General features: G+C 36.0%; 1 protein-coding gene across 1 annotated transcript in view; it reads left to right on the top strand.

The window, feature by feature from the left end:
• The window catches only part of LOC140243099 (testin-like), a 242,322-nt gene that overhangs the window by 162,407 nt on the left and 56,015 nt on the right, over positions 1 to 23,900 (top strand). Inside the window, exons 2-5 of the mRNA XM_072322832.1 lie at positions 3,629 to 3,714; positions 20,950 to 21,130; positions 21,577 to 21,813; positions 22,991 to 23,209. Coding sequence (XP_072178933.1) covers positions 3,629 to 3,714; positions 20,950 to 21,130; positions 21,577 to 21,813; positions 22,991 to 23,209 — 723 coding nt within the window. The remainder of the gene's footprint in view (positions 1 to 3,628; positions 3,715 to 20,949; positions 21,131 to 21,576; positions 21,814 to 22,990; positions 23,210 to 23,900) is intronic.

The following is a 23,900-nucleotide window of genomic DNA, read 5'->3' as shown; positions in this document are numbered from 1 at the left end:
TACGGAAAGCGTTTGACACTGTCAACCACAATGTAATGTTAGACAAGTTGTCGAGAATTGGTATAAATGGAGGTACACTTCAGTGGTTTAAGAGTTATCTGACGGGCAGGAGGATAGTGACTAAGGTCAACAACGCATTGTCTGATGAAATGTACTTAACTTCTGGCGTGCCCCAGGGCTCTCTTCTTGGCCCTCTACTGTTTTGTGTTTTCATTAATGACCTGCCTCGCATTTTCCAGTCATGTCGTGTTCATCTTTATGCGGATGATACAAAGATGTTAAAGTCTTGGAGTCCGTTTTAAACAAAGAAATGCAAGTTTTGGATCAGTGGATGTCACAGAACAAACTATTGGTCAATTATTCAAAGACCGTCAGTATGCTTTTTAGTACGAGATTTATGCTCTCAAGGTGTAATACACTAGATGTAAAAATAAAACATACTCAAATTTGAAATGTTGAAACGATAAAATATCTTGGAATTCATATCGACGCGGAGTTGAAATGGAATATTCATGTAGATAAAATGTGCCAGAAAATCAGTAGACTGATTGGTTTTCTTGGAAGATTAAGACATGTTGTAAATGTATCAAATTTGAATTTGATATATAAATCCGTGATTCTTCCACATTTTGATTACGGAAACGTTATCTGGTATTCCGCTCCACAAGGTTCTCTGTCAGCCCTTCAAAAGCTACAGAGTAGAATGGGCCTTATGATTATGAGAGTAAATCCATATTCTTTTGTTTCTACTCAACATATTCATGATATTTTGGGCTGGGAATCTCTTGAATACCGATATGAGAAAAAAAAATATGAGTATGATGATTTATAAGATATTGCAGAATTTTCTCCCTAATTACATGTCTGATAATATTTCTAGAAGATTTCTTAATTATTCACTTCTTTCAAATCAGAATTTGAATCTTCCAAAGCCAAATTCTAATAACTGTAAAAGGACTTTTTTTTACAGGGGAATATCAATGTATAATCAATTGCCCAATGAAATTCGTAACGCATCAACTTTAAGATCTTTTCAAATGTCATTATCTGATTATCTAGATAGAGCATTATGGTAAAAAAAAAAGGACTCAGTGGAGTACCATATGTAACAGCCATTTCTCTTCTTTTTTTTTTGGGAGGGGGGAGAGGGGGGTATATGAGTCTTGCCTTTTCTTTTGTAAGTTTGTTCTCCTCCTCTTCTTTTCTTTTCCTTGCTCTGCTTTTCTCTACCTATCTCTGATTATTGTTGACTCTTACTGTACCAGTTCAATATATGATTTTCATTATTTTTTCTTATGTGGGGAGTGTATTATTCTTATATTGTATTGTAAATTTGGGACCCTTTGGAAGAACAGACACATTTTGAAAATATGACTGAACAGGCAATCCCCCATTTCTTCTGTACGTATATGCAATGTATGTGCAACTTGTAATGTGTGTATTTTTATATGAAGAGGGAAATAAAAACAACAACAACAACAAGAAAAATCATTTTGAATTGTACAATTAGGCAGTGAACTTTTTAGGAGTCATTATAGTTGTGTTATTTAATGAGATTGTGTCGTAATACAATTTAAATTTCTTAAAGCAGCAGAGCATATACTATGATAAAGGTAATTAGTTCATCAGTCAAGGCTTCATCCATGGTAACATACTGTCTTTGAGTATTAAAATTTTACTGCAACCAATAGTATTTTTTTTTTGTGTGTGTCATTTAGTATTTATTGCTTGCCAAGTGCTCATTCATTTTGGCTGGACATTCCTGGTCATTCTTATAGTATGTCATCTTCAGTTACATCATTAATGTGTTAGTATCTTCACACTTGAAAGGAATGCTGAGAGAAGTCTTATTACCAAGCTAAATCTTTTTTTTTTTCACAACAGAGATAGTGATCCAGGCAAAAAGGTTCAAGACAATTGTTAAATCTTGACCCTTGGTCATATGGATGTCAGGAAGAATCCTAGAACCATTTAGTTTCCCTTTTTCACAGCATGGCCTGGTGGCTTGACAGCCTTAGGGTCCCACAATGTGGGTTAAGCTAAAAATAGTCTCTTATTTGTCTCCCTGCACTTTTCAGAAATTCAATAAAGCATGCCGCTACATCGGTTCAATTTGATATAGAAGATGAAAGTTTACACATTCCCTCTTTGATCACAGTTAACTTTCTGTCTTCGGTACTACTTAACTTCAGACTTTATTCTATTTTCTCATATATATATATATATATATATATATATATGTTGATAAGGTAGTCCACGTGTTGGCAAGATAAAAAGATAAGTAACAAAGCTGCAACAAAGTTCATGCTGTATTCACCAACGGTTTATTTCTTCACACAAATTTTCGAGAAATTTTTGAGAAAGGGCGGCGAGACGCTCGAAAATTTGTGTGAAGAAATAAACCGTTGGTGAATACAGCATGAACTTTGTTGCAGCTTTGTTACTTATATATATATATATATATACATATAATGCATAAGTAGTTTGTTTGCATACATGTGTGAGTGGAGAGAGAGAGAAAAAAAGAGATCTGTAAGAAAACACCTCAATAATTTTTGCTTTGAGATATCATATGTCTATAGGCTGTACAGAATGGATAAAGATCTAAATGCCACTATACCAGAATATGGAAGAATGCTTCATGCAAAACATTCCAAATGTGTTCATAATGATTGGAAGAGGCATCATATAACTTATTACTGAAACAAGCAGTTTGTTGTCTGCTTGAAATTACAATAGGAGAGCTACAAATAAAAGTTATTTCATAACCTGAATTTTAAGTAAGTTTATAGCCCGATCACTATATAGAAATATGTATTTCCATTTCAAAACAATTTATATTTATCTCATGCTCTGTTAAAAAGCTTCAGCAATCAACATTTTCATGCATCGCAGTTATGTTTAGAGACAGAAAACCAGTCAGGTATACCTTTTGTATATTATTAGGTGGGAGTCTCACTCAAAGGAAGCAGTTATGGATGTATAATAGATCAATGCAGATTTTTGTAGGCCTGGCTACCAGGTAATGAATGTCTTCCTCATAATACATGCATTTATCTGTAATCAATATCTGTCTTGAGCTAAAAATGTTTCTCCATTGTGTGTCAGTGGTACAGAAATGGTGGGCAGTATTATTCTACCTACTGTAAACCTACTGTGGTCTTTTACCATGTCACATTCACAAATATAATTCTACAGCCCAGCACCTAGGAACGTAGCATGGAAAGAAATCTTCACAAGATACAGTCTTTCCTGGAATTATTTCTTTAGAGTTTAACAAGAAAGTGAATGGGAAAACATCTGAAAGAATTCACTCAAGGAGATATACCATATATTGAAAGTGTACATTGACTGTTGATTATCAGTAAATGTGTGCATTATGTTTGGCACTGCAGAGAGATGATGGAGCTTGCCACTGTCGGTGAACAAGAAGGATGACTCTTTTTCAAGGGTGCTGGCAGAAATAATGCATGCTGGCTTAGAATGCACTTATAGAGGGAGACAAGAAAAAACAACAACTTAAGCCAATTAACCATTATATTTGTACTCTTGCTGTCCCTCAACAATTCTGAATGATCTGAGTATGAAATGTATTGAAAACATTGACTTTTATCTCTTTTTACAACAGGGTTCATCATTTGAGGAGGTGGACAAGGGTCAACCATGTTTGAGTTGTGGAGATAAGTGCCTAGGATTTGTACCACATAAATGGAGGTAAGACATCCAACTTCATTCTTTTCATTCATTCATAGGCTTGACAATGCCAGGTGAACTGTGAGATCGAATATGGCAAATGAATGAAATTAAAAAGGAGCAAATTGAAATCCTGTGGTGTAGGTTATGTGTCTGGGCTTGTTTTCATTGTATATTTTTTGTTGTGAAATCATCACAAAACAAAAACTGTTGAAAATCTACAAAGGATACAACAGAGTAAAGTAGAAAAGCAAAAGAAAAACAAAACAAAACATGAAAATAGAATGTATAATAGAGAAAAGACAGTCTAGCACAGTGTAGAGTTGATATCCTGCCATACTGTTTACCATGCCTTCACTGTACCCATTTGACTGATACTAATAAATCTCCCGAGGATGTAGCGACATTCTCTACTCTATGGGGGTGAATTCTTGTAGGAGGAACCAGGGTAACTCTTGAACAGACCTTCCTAGAACAGGGGATGGAATGCAGCTATTTATATCAGAACCCTTTTCTTCTTTTAATCTTTCATCTTTTTTTGAAAGGTCTTTCTATCAGCTGTATCTCCACTCCCCCTTTTTTCACTTTAGAAACACATACATAAACACAGTAAGAGTGCTATTATGGGACCCAATTAGAGCTCTGTAGTCTTCTGCTGTTCATTTTTTTTTTAATCTTAATTGCATATCATAAAGAGGGATATACTCCTAGTTCAGATTTTCTAGCATATCTAACAAAATACATTCATAGCAACAGGATGGAGCATGGGACGGACCCCTCCCTCCCCCAACCAATATTGTCAGAGCAAATAATTATTTCCAACATGAAAATCATAAATATTCTCTTGTGAACGTTTCCAGGTTTTCCAGTGTAAGATTCTTAATTAGTGGTAAAATGTAGTGTCAGATGCTGGCTATTACAGACATAGTTGGAATCTATCTGATACGATAAAAACAAACCATGTTGGATGAATTGTTGAGTCATTTTAAAGTGCTCTTAAATTCTGATTTTGATTCACAGCTTGTGAAAAGTACCTACAGTGAGAGAGGATACCTTTTTTCCTTTAAAGATAGAGTGATCTATTATGTGAACAATCAAAAATATTGTAACTTACTGTATGTTCTCATTTGTATTCAATTTTGAAATATAGGAATTAAGGTCATGACTTTGGAGGGAGTTTACTTGAACTTATTAGCTCTATGATTTCATCAATGTTGATAGATAACACAAAAAAGGAAACTATATGGTATCTTCCTCCACCTGTTAGGTGAGTGCCCCACCCTGTAGTGGTCTACCCCCTCTGGCTCATAATATGACTTTGATTGGTTGCTGGTATACAATCAGCTCCCCTCTCTACCTGACCTCCCTCACTCCACCACTCATTTGCACCTAAATTGGCTGATATTGGACTCTGGCCAATCAAGATCCAATCTCACATCCCAGCTTAAAGGTTGTCCTCAGTTCCCCCTTGATCTTTACATTGTAAGGTCAAAAGTTGCACATTTACAACATGATAAGAGAGTAAGCTTTGTTTTGTTTTTGGTTTTTGATAATGGATTGTAGCATTTAAAATGCCATTTTTGGATCAAAAATAGAATTCAATGAATGGTACATTATATAATGGTTCAGCAAAGATTTTGAGCTGAGATCATTATCATGACTCTTAGGTAATACTTGTTCTCCCAAATCATGTTACAATAATGTTTATCATTACACCTCACTTGGACAAACATTCTTGAGTGACATCCCCCAGACCCTCACTTAATTTCATCCAAGATGCTCCATAGGGTTAAAAGCTTGATACACTGAAAGTAAGCCTGAAACGAACTTTAACTTCTCTGGCTGAGTGATTCTTTCCTTCTCTACATAATCTGACATCACAGTGAAGCACTACCAATCATTGCAAGTTTGCAGATATTACTCTCATCATTCAGGATGTCTGTCTGTCTAGTGTCAACGAGACTATTGAGACTGGTAGGATGGCAGAAAGTGTGAATACATAAATATAAAAGGGAATTGTGTAAAAGAAAACCCATTTCAATTTTGATAGTGGGGCAGCAAAGTTATCTAGCATGTCAAAATATTGACATGCTGATAACTTTAGCTCTGTTTGTTTTGTTAGCTCTGTTTGCTTTGCTTTGTGCTAAATTCCAGTAAATCCATTCTTGAAACTCAACAGGATAATGACATAATGCATTTCTGTATCGATATTGTGGATCACATTGATATATTACAGGTTTTCAAGACTTTTTAAAGAATTGTTTGCTTTGTACTTGTAGTCTGACCTCTGTCTCTGATGACATGGTATTAACATTATAGCAAGAAAGGATCCAAGTATAAAGGTTGTTATCTTTACTGTGTGGTTTTGTTGTTGTTGTGGGGTGTTTTTTTTTGGGGGGGGGGGTGGTCAAAAATTAGTGTACATTTATAGTAAGACAAGCTGATTCACATCTTTTTTTTTTTTTAGGACATGTTAGGACTAGCTGTAAAGATCAAGCTGTGAATTAGATGATGCTGATTTGCTTTGTTGAATTCTTTGTCAGATATTAATGAGTGCCATTAGGATTGGTTACTTAAGGATGTTGCCATAGCCATGCACCTATGTTCTTTCTGTTATATGCCATGCATTTCTAGCTTACAGCAGATGCGCAGATACAGTTGAATGACAAGTCTAGAGCTTGACCATAATGACAAACACTTATTGAACACAGTTTTAAACGTGGTTGGATTTGAGCAAATAGTATCATTGTAAATGTGAAAATTTTTGTGGTGTGGAAATTTTCTTGTATTTTGCACTAGTATAACTAGTGCACAAAAACAAGTGCTTTGGAATTTTATACTTGTTATATATGTAATATCATTCCAAATGTTTGATCTCAAGGTAGACATATTGTAGGGGATTTACTGTTATGTCATTTGTGATTTTCTTTATGGTTGCTAGTCCTGTAGCATGAGTGGAATTTGCTGTCATAATCTGAACCAGTTACTTTGTAGTGAAGTATGTCCTGCCAGAGGCCTTACTCACTATGGCAGTGGTGAGGCATTCGAAAATATGGCTCAATGGTCGTGATGGTCCATGATATAAAAACATGCAAAATTCATCATAATGTTGCCGGGCACAAAAACTTACTCTTGCAAAAGTTACCACTTTAAAAGAACATATAAGGTAATGAAGGGAAAATTCTTCTTATATTTCTTTTTTTTCCACTGTCCAATTCTGAATGTAAGGAAATGTATTGAACTCATATATATCCAAAAGCTGAGAAATGCATTGAAGGAAATGATGAAGATATCATGCTGCCTTTTTTTATTCCTGTTAACTTGTTGAGGACGAGTTACGAGTATACTCGGGCAAGGGTCTATGGGAAATGCATGTTGTAGCAAAATCAGTCCGTCCTCAACGAGTTAATAGCACCCATCATGTATGTCAATGAAATATTCTTTGGCTTTCTGAAGAAAATTTACAGATATCCCATGATGTACAGTATATAAAGAGAGCTTTATTTGCAATAGATCCATAAGGACATGTTGCCTGAAGCATTTCTGGCTGATAACTTCCTGTGCTTGCCAGCAGTAAGCCTGGAGCCAATGGAAGGTTTCCTGTACTCTGCTCACTATGCCTGTCACATGTGATATATCATGCTGAGATGGCATCTACAGCAGATCATATGAATGGGCATAGAACTTGCATCTCCTGCTAGCCATTCTGTTCACACACATACACACACAATTATCATTCATACATTTTCCTGCTTTTAAATTCTTGATGGGAGTAATTGATACCAGTTTGCAGTGACTTAGCAATGTTGAGAATGATGATAATCATTTAACATAAAAATAAATATAGAACAAAAGTGTAAAGTACTCAGCTTTCCTGTGTAGTTATAAATGAATAAGGATTGCTGTTCATTTTTTCAGTGCTGTTTAGTCACTTCCATTCAAATAATATAAAAGACAGCTATTCAATTTAGTATCACTGTACATTGTAACAAAAGCAGTTCCTTTTGTATGCAGCATTTCTGCACAAATTTAAATAGAATCCCTCACTTCTTTGCAATCTATCTTATCCCCATCCCTTGACAAACTGAAGAAAGCAGAGTAGCCATATTCTATACCCTACCTCCTACAATGGCAAAAGTACATAAAACTAATATTACTAAAATGATGTTCACACAACCATGAATAAAATCCAGATGACTCCCCACCCCTGTCATATAAAGTTAATGACTTATCTGACAAAATGCCTCTTTCCTAATCTAAGAAAACCTTTGAAAACCAATGCAGTTATCAGTGTCATTCTACTGCGTAATTAACCTGCTAATTCATATGCCTACTACACACACTAGTACTCGCCATATCAAAAAAAAAAGAGGAAAACAGTTAAGGGTTCTTCACATTTGTGATAATGTTAAATACAGGTTGCTGAATTGGGCTTTAAAACCTAAAGTAGTTCCTACCCATTCCATTCAGGCTGGATGAGATCACAACATACCATTTGATGATTCCACCTATACCTATTTGGCTGCGAGACGAGTTATATGTTCTTTTAGGGTGTCTATCTTTGTGCCAATAGAAGCAGAAAAATTGGCAATGTCCCTTGGTATTACTAGGGTCCATGCCTCCATGATGAGAGGAAGCCTTCTCCCCTGGGCCCAAAGTGGTGCTGGAATATTACATGGAGATTATAGTTCTGGTATTAGAACAAGAATGATACATGATAATAGAATTTTACATACAGCGAAGGTACGACAGTCATGGAGAGCCACCAAAAATACATTCTTTCATGTCGATATCATGCCCACAATCATCATGCTGGAGTGATTTGGAATTTGCAGCAGTTTGGTTTGTAATGTGTTTGTGTATGTGTGTGTGTTTGTGTGCATTTGCTTTGTATTTTTGCATTGTTGTATTTTTTATTGTTGCATTGTGTTATACATTTTATATTTGTGTGATGATTTAAAAAAAGAGTTTGCTCTATTTCTGGAATGAAGTAATATGTGCATTCTGGCATGAACAGTTACAGCAATAATTACTTATCTCATTTGCAAAATAATAAGTAAGACAGCAATAGAGAGGTTAATAGATGGCAGAAATTTTAAAGTAATATTTCATCATAGTTTTGATGGAGAGTAATAGCAGCAAGTAGGGATAGTTGGTGAGTATCATCATCAAATGTTGAGTAATGTGGAGCAGCAAAAGAGTCAGGAATGTAACATGATTAGATTATGGACAAACTTATGTTTATCTGCATGTAGTGGAGTACAAAAGCAAGCCTAACTGATAAGTAGAAGAGGAATTCTCAAAATCACCCTTCTCTCCCAGCAACCAGTATCACCTCGTTCAAACATGACCTCAAACTCTGCCTCACTCTTTTCCTCATGTAAGATATGAACCACCTCCCCTTAAAAAAAAAAGGCTTTGCTATCCTGTTTGCCTACCCCTTTAGTCAAATCTCATCGATTCATGATACTGTAGGTTTGTTGCCATGGAAACATGTCAGCCTACCACAATGCTGGTGTAAATAAGTAAAGGGGAAAATGGTTTTAAATATTGAAACCCTAAGCCCTGACTTGTTCATGGATCTGTTTCTTTATGTGTGTTTAATGGATATTTGTGACTTCTTTTAGTGTTTTGTCAGGCAAAGGTTATCTTTTGAAGGGCACTTCAGTAGATCCTCTGGATATATCCTGGTTGAGTTGATGTTGTAAAGAGCAGACATCTTATACAGTCAGAGGGATGTGTGGAGAAAGCGTCCACTGATCCTCACTCTATCAACCCTGTCTCCTGATAAAGGTCAACCAGACCAACTTTGTCATGACAACAACCCATGTGCCAGCAAGCTGCTTTTCTCCATAAACTTTGGTGGTGACAATGGTGTAGCAGTAATATAGCATCAACATTAGTGGCTAAAAGTTGATAGACAAAGGCTTTGACTGGGGAATTGATTGGATAGAAATGTGAGAATCCATCAAAGGATTAGACTTTTTATCAGGTTAAATCAGAGTTTTTAGTGATTCAAGTTGCAATCACATTGTGGATATCTGGAGAGTCATATGAAATGTGATTGTGTAAAGGTAATTCAGGTGTTAGAGATTTACGATAGAGCACACTTGTATACTTTTTGTTATCCTATTTTGCATTTATTTTAGGTGTTCTTTAAAAAAGGAATGTCACATTTCATTTACTTTTTGTGAATATTTTTGTACGAAGATGTGTGATGTTCTTTTTTACATTTCTTGATTTTTATGGTAAGGCCAACTAATGTTTAGTTCATGATTGTAACTCAGCAGGTTACACCAGAAGTTGTTATTTTATATGTGCAATCAGGCAAGTGAATTTAAGAAATGATTACCAAAATCAGAATTTGTAGTTTTGCTGCTTACCACCCATCCCATCCAGTAAATGCAATATGCTTGCTTGCTAAGTACTTTTTTTCAGCAGCTCCAAACCGTAGTTGACATTTTAATACTTATATTGGCATTGCTTAGGTTTGGGGGGGGGGGGGGGGAGGTCACTATCTGGGCTGTATATCATTTTGTGTCACTGTCATCTCAGATATTGGACATTCCACTTATTTCTTTCATTTCCTTTTTATACCATTGCTCATTGCCCCCCCCCCCCTTACTTAGGAGTCATAAAAGTCAAAGTTTTGCCAGTTGAGGTGTATAAACTATACTCAAAAGCTTTCTGGAATCTCCTTGAGTTTGATGTGTGAATGTTGGCAGCCCTGATAAGTAATGGCATTGTTCAACATGCAGTGTGTTGTGGAACTACATACACAGTTCTTCATAAAGTAATTAGTAGACTATTGTTTTCGAGAGGACAGTGAATTAGAATAATTTGTACAGATTCAGATGCTTTTGTTTGAAGCAAAAAGAAAAAAAAAATGTGTATGCCCAAAAAGAAAATGGGCTGGACTACAGTTTCATAATGATATTTTGCTGACCTAGCAGGGGGTCATTTCTTTTCTGTCCGTGCTATGTGTGGTAGGTGCATTACTGTTTGCGACTGGTGTCCCTAAAGACACATGCCTTCTGCTCAAGAAGGACACATCTGATTATGGTAATTCTATACCCTGGACACCCTCACCTGATGTGCATGGGGAGAGGAAAGTTTCATATATCATTCCTTATCACTGTGACATACTCACATCTACCTTAGATATCTCTTACAGGTAGGATGATTTCTATCTAAATGCAAGTCTTTCACCTGGGTCCTAATCCTAGGTAGAAACTGCTGACTGTAGTGAGTAGAAGTGTGACTCACACATAATCCATGAGGACAACATATCTATTGTCCATGAATTGATACCCATTACTGGTTGAAAGCTCAGCAACTACAAGTGTATACATGCTGCCTTTATATCAAAAGAAAAAGAACTGAATATATGTGCAAAAGAACATTTGTGAAAGTGATCATTCTTAAATTTGATTGTTACATCGACTTTATCCAAATCCAACTAAATATATATGTATATATATATATATATATATATATATATATATATATATATGATATATGATGCTATGAAATGCTCAGCCTGCTGAAAAGAAAGACAGTTTGACCCATTGGGATATCAATGAAATCATTCAGAACTAGTCAAAGCAAAATGTGAGCGGGACTAAAAAGAATGTGTACTTCAGCCAAGTTAGAAGGTCTTTTATGGATTGGAATCAAAGGATCTTTGCACAAGCTGCATGTCAAAGATTGGAAAAGGAAACCATTGAGTTGTAGAAATCTCATGTAAGTCCTGCTGTCACACAGACCATGCTAAGTGACAGAGTCGTGTGATGGGAATCCAATCAGAGAAATTCATCCAGACCAGCCGCATAAGCACGGAGAGAACATTGAATATTCATGAGATGCCTGCATGCCCAGTGTCAGAGTGAGATGCTTGGAGGAAGTATAGCACTGACCCCTTGGGCTGTGTCCAGTTTGGGATGTTGGAGAGCATGCTTCCAATCAATTACAAGGAGTCTGTGCTACCTCATTCTTACTCACAAATTGATCAAATGATGAAGAATTTTTTGATGGAAGAGAAACGCTGTGTAGGTAAGGAGGTCACTGTGTGTGTTAACATGCAGAGTGCGCACAAAGTGAGTCCAGGTGGGAGAGTTCAGGACAGCTTTACCTTCCTCCATACAGTGTGTTCAGCTGAATTGGGAGACCCCATGTCTTGATATCCAGTCAACTAGTGTGATGGTAGGCACAGTAATTTTCCACAAGACAGAAATACCATGATTTGCAGTTTTGTGAGCTTCTGTAACTGTGGCATTACTCTTACTCATTAGTATTGGGTCAATATCCTGGTTCATCATGAAATACCACTACAAAGTGATTTTCTCTATACACAAACTATCATGTTGTAAAACCTTACTTTTTGAATTTGTGAAACTCCCCATCACACAAATACTATCTCTCTCTCTCTCTCTCTCTCTCTTATCTATCTTTTTCACCCTCTGTCTCACTTTCTGTATCTTTCTCTCTCACCTGCATCTTAATAGTGTCAGAGTGCTCTTGCCACCACACTGTACTGAAAGTAGGTTACTGTTTGTATTGTGTTGTGGGAAAGTGTATTGCAGTCTTGAAAGTTTGTTGCATATACTCTAGAAGGTAAGGATGAAAGTGCTTGAATTTCATCAAAATTCATTTTGTAGATAAACTCGACCATAACAACAACAAACAGTAAATTCTAGTTTGCATTTACTTTTCAGATATACAGTTGAGCTTGAAAATATGCAACTTTATGATTGGAGCATCTCTCTTTTACCCTCACAAAAGATGAGTTCAGTTATTAATCAAATTCTACACTGTATCTCTCATAAATTCACAAGTTCAGACAGATCAAAGTGGTTCGATGTCTTTGAAACAAGCACTATGAAAGGGAACCTACTTCATAAGTAAGTGCAAGATTTTTCCTTTTGCATAAAAGTTATCTTATTGTATTACTGAGACAACATCCTTTCATATGTAAAAACTGACTATGTCTTTCAGTCAGTGAGATGAATTATTCATTTATTGACTTTTGTTTCAAATGCATAATCAGTAGGGACCTATGAAGAAAAGAAATGAGATATGTTATAAAATGAATGTGCTTTGCTGTAAAAACACTTCTCTCTCTAGTAAGCATTAGTCTGGTATCACCTCTCAAATGAATGTGACCTTGTCTTTGATGAAAATCGCTCTTTGGTATTGACAAAAATCAATTTTAGCTTCAATCTGACATTACTTTGCATCCATTCAGTGTTGTAAAAGAAGCCGCAGTATTTCCCCAATCTGTTTTGATTGATTTTCCAAGTGACATCCAATCTGTAGGAGACTCAAATCTGGGTCATTCTCTTTTTCAATCCTTGAATGTTTTTGCAATTGTCACATTACATTTCAATCAGAATTTCTGTGATGACGTTTCTCTTTGAAGTGCCTGCGTGTGGCTTGCAGCCTGCCTTGGTCTCACAAGTCCACATGTAAACTAATCAAGCAAATTTGAAGGAAGGTGCAGGGTTTGTGTACTCCAGTTTGAAACCGTATTTCCAGGGGGACCTAGGAAGTAAAAATAGGTCGCTGCGCAGGCAGTTTAGGCAAACCTTTGTGGTTTGCCGCGTGTGGGCTAAGGAGCTAAAGCTGGTCAACAGGGGAGCATAGATCTGTCCTGCAAATAGAGGTACATTCACTCCTTCAAACTCACACATCTTGGAGGCTGGTTCACAAGTTTGCAGCCTTTCTACCTGAAATAAAAGTGAAGTTTGCTTAGTCCGTGTTGTGGGTCCAATTCACAGGGCTGGCAGGTTGGATGTTGACTGGCATAGACATAAAATTAGGTTGTGCTCCAATTCATACTGTCTGATTGTTTGCAGCTTTCCTTTATGAGTGTTATATCAGTGATAACATTTATGGTTTTATTTTTATAGCTACACTTCGAGCAGTTAATGTGTATTCACATTTTTCTGTTAACTAAATCTGCTAAACACTAAATTGAAGAATTCAAAATTTCAATGACATTCACCCTTACATATTTTACATTCCTGCTACATTTATATTGCATTTACACTTTCCCATTCACTTTAAAGGTCCAGTTTACCTTTGAGAGCAGTGATTTAAAAAATTTTCAAGATATCACATGTGATGCATATGTGTAGGTCTGTTGTATCAAAAAACATTCTCCCATATAAAATTTTTACAATAAAGCCTAAAATATAAGGAGATATCAGTATTTTTGTTAAATAACCATAACTGTTGACAGTTTAGTGTGGAAACATTTTTATCATAATTATTGTCCACATTTTGTGTTTTTAACAATACTTAACGTCAATAATACGGATTCATGTTTTTACAGTGGTTGTTTATATCACTAACTCACATTTTAGAACTATTTTACAGCACTAATGCTAGGTTTTTGCTTCATCTGCAAATGGTGAATTATGCCTTTAAGTATTATTCAGTGGGTTTTATTTTCAAACCCTCAGTGGTAAACATGCTCATGAATTCAAGTGGAAGATAAGTATATGTATCAATGTCTTTGCATGTTGTTCCTATATTTGTATTATTTTGTTGTTGAATTCAGTGATATATATGATCACACAGTGTTGTAAAGTTTCCATTTTCAATGCATATTTTTATGACTATGATGAAATCAGCATAGATTTTGTTTAATGATAGATTAAATGTATCATTTTATTGTGGCGTCTATCATATATCATTTACTGGTATTGAGTTTTGCAATCCAGAGGAAGTAATCTTGCAATGTGTCTATCTATGTAGCCTCTGCCAACAGAAGCTTTCTCATACGCATGGTTTAGGTTGCAGTAATGTATTGTGAGTCATCAGGTTGGAGTGGTTGTGGTGATATGATAAGAGAAAACGACCACTGATGTACTTGAGCTACTCTTCATTCCAGCGTGATGTAGCTGCTTTTTTCCTTTGGGAGATGCAAACACTGCATCCTTCCCTCTCAGCTTGCCTGAAATCAAGCAATCATGGAGAGAGCGGAATGCAGATTGATACCGCATTGATTGTACATGAATTCAATTAGTCCAGTTTGCTCTGTAGATGACTTGATTGATTCAGTCTAATGATGGCAAGGAAGCCAGCTCTCATTGGTCATCCATAGTGAGATGTAGTGTCTTGAGTGTGCCTTGGTTAAGTGCAGTGTAGGAGAGTGCTATGGTAGGTGCTTAAAGGCACAGTATGTTCATGATGCTGAATACTTTATAAAGATTTAGATAGATATTTTGTGACCAAGGTATGTCTGACAAAACATCAGCATGAAGAAGTAATAAGACCAAGATAGCACTTACTTATCTGATTATTTACTTACTGACTATTCACTTATGTACTTACCATTTTAACTTTGCATATTTATACATAAACTTTTCACCAGGTAAGTCATAGCCAAAGTCAATTTATCTTTTTGTTAAGCAGTACCTTCCCGTATGCCAATGAGCTGGTAAGTGATACTATATCTAGCCAAAACTAAAGAATAATCATAGATTTAAGTCTAAGCAATGTCCTGAAATGATCTTTGTCCCATTTCTTGCAATTTATCCAAATTTAAGTAAACTCAGTAGATGTGCTGATTTGATATAATCTTTCAAAATCTTATGTTATACCATGTATATCACATGTTTTATGCTAAAGAAATGCTGAAGAGGCCAGTTTTTGTTTGTTTTTTGTTTGTTTGTTTGTTTGTTTTTTGTTGTGTTTTTGTAGTTGTTGTAGTAAAGCACATAGGACTGTTTATGTGGACACCGCAATACAAACTGGGAGATTCAGCTCTTAACATATAAACAGATTTCCTATCTCATCCGGTCTGAAATTGTTACAGTCACAGTTGCTTTTAAATGTGGCATGGAGAAGGAAGGAGGCATAGCATGAAATCTTCTGAAATAATTGGATTGGAGCATCAGCTTGAAGGAGGCTGATTTAATCCCAAAATTTGTAACAGTATTTCCTATCTCTTTCTGTACTTACCATTATCATCACAGAGACTGGAACCTTCTCCAATCTCTCATTGCTACTCTTGACAGAAAGTCAATCTCATTATGTGGATTAATAGTGAGGAGGTAGAACTGAGAACCTAGTCCAGTCTGCCTTCATGCTTGACTGCATACCAAGCTATCAGCTTTCACTTAGCCACTCAGGCCTACAGCAATCTGTTTTACTCCAACTCAAATTAGATTGCTCATTTTACCCAAATCTCCTTTCACCGCTAAACAAATGCTTCAAAATACAGAATTAATCATCACTGGTTTGAAGTGCCGCTTCAGAAAATGAGCAGTCAAGTAGAATTCAAGTTGAATGCAAAGCTATCATACATGTAAAAATGAATTTATAAAATAGATGAATTAGTAAATAAATGAGTAAGTAAATACATAGACAAATGAATAAAAATAGATAAATAAACAAATTAGCAAACAAAGAAATTATTTTCTAATGCCATAGCTTCCTTCTTCTGTATGGTAATTTCAATACTCTAACTGTGAATTTCTTATGCGTATGTTGCTTGAAAGTTTTAATTTCTTAAATTTGAAACAGATACAGGTAACAATTTAAAAAACTTCCAAATTGTCAGAGGGTGTCATTGTCAAACCACCTGAGTCCAGGCTAAATTTGTGCTTGTCATGATTTTTTATTGCTTTTTACATAAAAAAATAGAGTCAAATAAATGACAGCACATGGAGATGTGAACTATTTATCCAAACCAGAGTTGATATCATTATAATAATTGTATTAATGTTTTGTTGAAACTTACGTGATTCAAAGTTCCTTTAAATATCATGTACTCATGTAAGCGTTATGTATATTACTTTGTATTACTTTATATGGAAATAAAATCATTTTGAATTGAATTGAATTGAATTGAATTGAAAACTAAAGACTTGACAACCAGAACACAAACTTTGGGTATGTGTTGGAGAACAAGAAGGAAAAACCTTACCAAAGCTAACAGGACAAATAGGAAATATGAATTTGTTCATCATTAGGGCATGAAAGAAAGTGATACTGACACAGTATGAGAAATAATGAATTATTGTTGAAGATTTCTAGGATAGGATTAAAAACCCCAGAATTGATAAGGGAATGATACCTACAATTAGATATTGATTGTTGGTAACATGACAGGTAGAATCTGAGTCAGTATACATAAGGAGTCTAGTATATTTGGCCATGAGATGTGGAATCAAGAAGTGGTGAGAAACATGTTCCTATTTTACACTCAGTATCTGGTATGTAGCTGGGATGAAAAAGTAGCCGCAGTCACACTAGCAAAAGATTGCGAAGTGAAACTTCAAGAAGTCTTTGTAAAGTTTGCTCGTCCATCCGCACTGGTGGCTTAACTTCTCAATGTTTCAGTTCTCAAAGTTAGAGTTAGAGCATGCACAGCAAAGCAGACAGACTGTACCAAGTTCCTGTTGCGAGTGTTCAGAAGAAGAAGAAGAAGAAATTTCCAAGTTTAAGTGGGAGGTTTTGCAAGAAGTTTTGGGGAAGTTTGCAGTTACACTGGCAAAACTTCAAGATTTTAAACTTCTTGATCTTTTGCCAGTGTGACCACGGCTGGTAATGGTGTATGTGAGTAAGTCCATCTGGGAGGTGTCACCCCTTGAACACAAATTCCAATCTGAGATATATTTGACATCTATTTCTATATATTGTATATGTTATGTTTATATGATATATATATATATATATATATATATATATATATATATATATATATATATATATATATATATATTTATATATATATATATATGTGTGTGTGTGTGTGTGTGTGTGGTAGTAATAATGATAAGAATAGTAATTTTGAATTTATATTGCACAGTTTGTTCAAGAATGTATACTCAACTGCGCATAACAATGTACAATAATCAAAAGAAATGAAAAACAAACAGTTGATAGAAATGATAGAATGATAGAAATTCTTAAAAATCTTTCAGCATATTTTATATCTTACAAAGTAAATGTTAATATTGTATAATAGATATATGTTTATTTATGTATTCATTTATTCATTTATTTATTCATTTATCTATCTGTCTATTTTTTATTTATTTATATATCTATCTAATTATTAATTTATTATTTATTTATTTATTTATTCTGTTTATATGATATATATATATATATATATGTGTGTGTGTGTGTGTGTGTGTGGTAGTAATAATGATAAGAATAGTAATTTTTAATTTATATTGCACAGTTTGTTCAAGAATGTATACTCAACTGCGCATAACAATGTACAATAATCAAAAGAAATGAAAAACAAACAGTTGATAGAAATGATAGAATGATAGAAATTCTTAAAAAATCTTTCAACATATTTTATATCTTACAAAGTAAATGTTAATATTGTATAATAGATATATGTTTATTTATGTATTCATTTATTCATTTATTTATTTATTCATTTATCTATTCTGTCTATTTTTTATTTATTTATATATCTATCTAATTATTAATTTATTATTTATTTATTTATTTATTCATTCATATGTATTTGTGCGGGGGTGTGTGTGGGGAGAGAGAGAGAGGGTGATTGAGACTGTTTGGTTTTGTTTTTGGCATGTAAGTGATTTCTGGTCCAAAATTTGAAAGAGAAGTTTCAGTATTGTACCTTTGGATAATCAAAAACTTTACTTTTTTTTTCCTCAAAATTTGTATGTCTTATGTGAAACTATGTTACTACACAGTCACTCAGAATATAAAATAAAGCATACTCAGCCAAACAGCTAAGTTTGTTCTCATCAAAATTGCATTCTGTATATCTTTATTTTTCTTTAGTTATATTTCTTTAGTAACCCATGATGTAGGAGACAGAAAATACCATTTATTTGCCATGTTGAGACTTCAAGCCAAAATTACCATATCTCTAATTACAGATGGGAGTCAACTTCTGTCATTAATGTATGTAGTTCAGACAAACTTGTGTAAGTTCTCTACATGTGGCAATCTTATTTTGGTGATGGATCTCCAAGTGCAAGCTGAAATGTGATGTCTCAACTACAGAGGGCGCTCCTCTCCTAGAAAAGATGTTCACTTACAGTTCTACTAGAGTTGTGCTTGAAATGTGCCCAGGGATAAAGGCAGTAAGTTTGTGTCTTGCTGCTTGGTATAGTGCGGTCAACTAACTGCTCTGTTTTCAAGTACTGTGGATTTTAGGTAAATCTGAGAGGCAATTCTTTCTACCTGGTATACAATCCTAACTTGAGTCAGTAGTTGTTTGATCCCAGAAATTATGAAGTAACAGATACAGGTGAATTCTTACTGATGAACTTAGAATTTCATGTATGTGACATACATTGTATTTTTGCTTGCATAAATAGAAGTCATATATTAATGTTTTATGATAGCTAGATTGTGTAAATAGGTTTTATATGTTTTGTGTACTGTGAATGCAAAAATCTAATGTGATTCTTGTTTGGACTCTCTGTCATATCCAAGAGGATAAATACAGATCATTGTACCCAGAGGACAATTCCCAGAACTTAAAAATGCCCATGGACCATTAAAATGTACATTCATCAATCAGTACTACATAATATGTGGGTTGTTTCTAATTGTGTTGTATATTTTCTGCGTGGATTTAATATGAAAGAGAGGGAAACCATTTTGTTTTTTGAGTAACATTTCTGCTGATGTAGATACTGAACATATGTGACCATGCATCACAAAACCAACAAAAAGTCACCAGACATGGATTTTTAGTTAAGGACAGATTCTGAAAGAGCAGACTCTAAGCTTTAAAATGATGTATAGGTCAATTGAAATGGACTCTCCTAACCTATCTAAATATTGGAAAAGAAGGCACACACTCTGGAAAAGTGAGAACTGAGAAAAGAGGTTCTGAAGTACAGGATCTATCTGTCTATTCAAGCTGTTACCAAACTGTGCTAGCCATGTGATGAATGGGACAAAAGACAGGTTGTAAACCACTGGAGCAATAACAATGAAGGGATTATCTGATTAAGTTGAAATTGAGCATGCTCTATTAACACATTCAGTCCATGATGAAGTCTACAAGAAGGCTTGTAGAAAAACTGCTGAAAATGCACTTTCCCGTCCATTTTATGATCCCAAACTGAAGAATAATGCAGAAAAAAGGGTAAAAACTGTAGCTCTTTCAGAAAGGTACAAACTGTAGCTCTTTCAGAAAATATGAAAAACTTAATATTGACATGGTTGATCCATTTCACCTTTTTTGAGTCCTCACGTAAAATCAAGGGGTGCAACTTTTTGTTCGTTTTGTGATGCACGGTCACATAGGTGTGTCTAAAAATTGTGCCCTGAACATGTCCATAAGAATAAATCCAGTGTAGAGATGGCAGAGTGAGTAATCCCTTGAATCCCACTGGGCCAGTCAAGCAAACGATGCTCATTGTGGATTGGAAGGAGCCAGTGTAATTTTGAGATTTAATGAAAGAAGTAGCCAGTGACAATGATTTTACAAAAGTTCGATGAATTCTTGCCGTGAAAAAAAAGAAAAAGAAAACCAAAAAACATACACACACTCACAGAGAGGAAATAGTTGTCTGAATGTAGGACAATCTATGACTTTCCATCTACTCACTGCATTCTCAGTTGATTGAAGCATGAAGGAGGTCACCCTGTGGTATGTGAAGTCATAGATCTTCTTGTTATGCAAACATTACAGATTTTTATTAATTCATTCAGCATTACATCATGACAATCACTTCACTGCCATTCTGTTTAAGACCCCGTTTACAGTGCGGGGCTGGGCTGAGCCGCGGCCAAGCCGCGGCCGAGCCCAGCCTCAATTGCGGGGCCGAGCCTCGCAATTTTGTCCGTTTACACTGCTGGGCTCGGCCGCGCTTTTAATTCAAACCTTTCAATATTTTGTTGTAGTGGCGCTCTGCTTGTAAACAAACGCAGTTTGGTAAAGTCTGGTTTTCAGACCCTTCAACTGGATTCCGTGGCGACGAAGTCGCCGTTCGGGCAGAGGCCTTTGCCGAAGGAAAAATCCTTTGCAGGACAAACCCACCTTAAACTATACTAGTTTTCGACGTTGAGGGGGTTGATATCCTGAATAGCGAAATAGTACAGGAATTGGCCCCGCATTTGGCCTTTTGCGCGTTTACACTGAAATGGAGGCGGGCTCGGCCATGGCCGAGCCCCACACTGTAAACGGGGTCTTAAACACATCTGTGACATGACCCCATTTCCATCCAAGATTTCTTCATATTCTGTCTGTGATGTAAACTGCCACTCAGCTGTCTTGACATTCTTTCTTTCTGCCTGCAGGAATACATGTGCATCTTGCCACTGCAGCCGAGATGAACACGACCTCATCCATGACAACCTGGTTACCGTCTTCGAGAGATTAAATCTTCCCATTGAGGACCACGCCCAGCTTCAGAGGACCAAGGAGAAGGCTCTGGCTCTGGGATACTCATGGGTCCCCAATGGACTCTCTGTCTCTAAGGTAAGCCCCTCCTTTGGTTCCAAAAGTAGTTGAACCTCCATTAACCCGTTGAGGACGAGTCCCAAGTATACTTGGGCGAGTATCTGTGGGAAAATCAGTCTGTCCTCAACAGGTAAAGATTCTCATATATAAAGGGACATGATTATGAGGACTAAAGTATACAGTCCATTAATCACTACTCAACACTTACTTTCATGCTTCAGAACTTTGAAATAAGATAGTGAAATGATCACTCTATCAGAAAACACCTAAGGCCCTTGAGGCCTACAGGAAAGTCAACCCATGTAATAATTTATGGTTGGTTTGGTGATGCAGGATCACATTCCATTTTCTTGTTCCTTCTTCATTGACCTCTACTACAAGAACATACATACTTAGAATTGTAGACGATTTAGAGTGTACATGGATGGTCAGGTTGAATAAATACGGAATCCTTTGCTCCACAGATAGAGGAATTCATGAACTCATTACCAAACAACCAAATTCCTAGACTGCACACCCCTGGTGAGAAGTACCGTGACCGTCAGCTGATTATCCAGATTCCAAAGAAGGATGTCTCTGAAGAGTACTGTCATTTCCTTGGAGAGGCTGCCTCCAATGACAGCTTCAGCCAGTTCCTGGAACTCCGGGATGAGACGGCCTTTGGCGTTGGGAAGGTCAAAGACTATTTGCCTCAGGACATGGTGAGACTGTTTGTTCATGTTTGTCAACTAGTCAATGGGTCAGTCACACACTAATGTCTTTTACCCCATTCCACAAAGGGAAAGACCCCTGGATAACTACTGAAAGACTAAAAAAATGTACAGATCTTTGAATGATCTTTTAGTGAACTTTCAATTATCTCTGAGGTCTTTCATGTTTTTAAATGATATCTCAATGAATTTTGTGGTCTCTATGGTATCCAAAAGTGTTTGAAATGGTTCATAATAGTCTTTTAGCAATGTTTCAAGAAAATAGTCCTTCAGTGGCGCTTAAGCGCTTAAGTCTTTCAATCATTTTTTGACAGTTTCATTAATTGCCACATTTTTGGAGAAGATCACACAAAGATCACAGAGAGATCATTGAGGGATCATTAAAAGACTAGTCTCTCAGAGATCTGGATCAATGTCTCAAAGATTTCAAGATGTCAGATGATCTTTTGCTGATCTTTCAATCATCTTATTGGTCTCTCCGTGAATGTTAAGCAATCTTTGAGTTCCAACAGAGATCTCTGAGAAATTTGGTGGAAAACTACTTAACGGTCTTTCAATGATCTCCCAAAGGTTTTGAGAGCCATTGCACACGTGCACTATTTTTTTTATCTAGTCCTGGAGACTGCTGAGGGATCTGACCAATTTTGGGTCTGTTGGTGTTTGCTCAAGGGTGTCTGTTGTATGGAATGGGGGTTTTATCAACTGGAAGTATTCAGAGGGATTCATTTGCAAAAAGAGAGGTGGAATTCTCTCGGGATGATGATAATACTGATATTGATATTCTACCTAAAAATGTCAGGTCTTTTGTACTGTGATCACTTTCTGGATTTTTTTTTTTCAAATAAGCTTTACAGGTTATCTGATTATTAAACAAGACAAGAATCATACCAAAGAGGAAGAGTCATACCAAAAATAAAGATTTATACCAAAGTTAAGAATTCATACCAAAGATGGTCCTCTGAAAGCTGATGATGTATACTTGTATTGTAACTTTCTGTGACTTGTCACATTCCTTTGTCACCACCGGTTACCACAAAATGTGCACAAACTGTTTTTTGTTTTTATTTTTTCATTATGGGAATGATGTGAGTTGATGTGTTCCACTCAATCATGGGAAAGAATGAACTGAATGGAAATGGTCAGTGTAGATTTTTTGTTTGATATTTAGGAATGCTTCAAGTGTGGAGGGGAGATTGAGGCTGGAGAGATTGGTATCTTTGTGGACAAGATGGAAGACGAGTCATGCTGCTGGCATCCCTTCTGCTTCACCTGTAACACCTGTGAGGAGCTATTGGTAGACAACAGCTACTTCTACCGGGAGGGACAGATCTACTGCGAAAGACACTACGCAGAACTCATCATGCCCAGATGTGCCTCATGTGACGAGGTGAGTTATACTGCTGTTGCTGTGAAGACCATTTTCAGCATTATTTATGTCCAAGCATCATTATGGGAGAATTCATTGGATGACATGGTAAGTTCACACTGACAACATGAAGCTTTAGATTTGATCATGTACATTCATCATATGAACATCCCTCAGAAACCATTTTCCTCAATGTAGCAGGATCCAACCATGATGTTCACACTGAGAACAGAGTGGTGAATTTTAGATAAGCACACTTGTTTATTAAGAACAACAGGAGAATTTCAGTGTCTTGCTAGTTTCCAGGATATGTCACATAAACAAAATTGAAATCGGAAGTTTGGTAACAGTTACTTGTTGCAGATACATTAGTTTTGCATGCAGTAAGTTGAACGTAATCTTTGTTGAGATATTGATCTAGTCTTTGACACCTTCGTGTTGAGTGTGAGTCTCTAACAGTAACATGAATACAGGGCCTGTCCTGTCTAGGTATGTGCAGACTAAGTCTGTGGTCAGTTATGATATATTACAGTGAGGTTGATCATGAAGAAAGCTTGGACTGGCAGCCAGACTGCCCCTTCATTTGTTCAGATGCAGTGTTACATTCTTACATAGGCTTATACCTACTGCCCTAACAGTTTAGTAGTATGACAGTACCTGTATGTTGTGTGGTATAGATTGTGGTATGCTGCCCTCTTGTGTCAGTAGTCTG

This window comes from Diadema setosum, chromosome 19 (assembly GCF_964275005.1).
Source record: "Diadema setosum chromosome 19, eeDiaSeto1, whole genome shotgun sequence".
NCBI lineage: Eukaryota > Metazoa > Echinodermata > Echinoidea > Diadematoida > Diadematidae > Diadema > Diadema setosum.
This window is presented reverse-complemented; position numbering and strand designations above follow the sequence as displayed.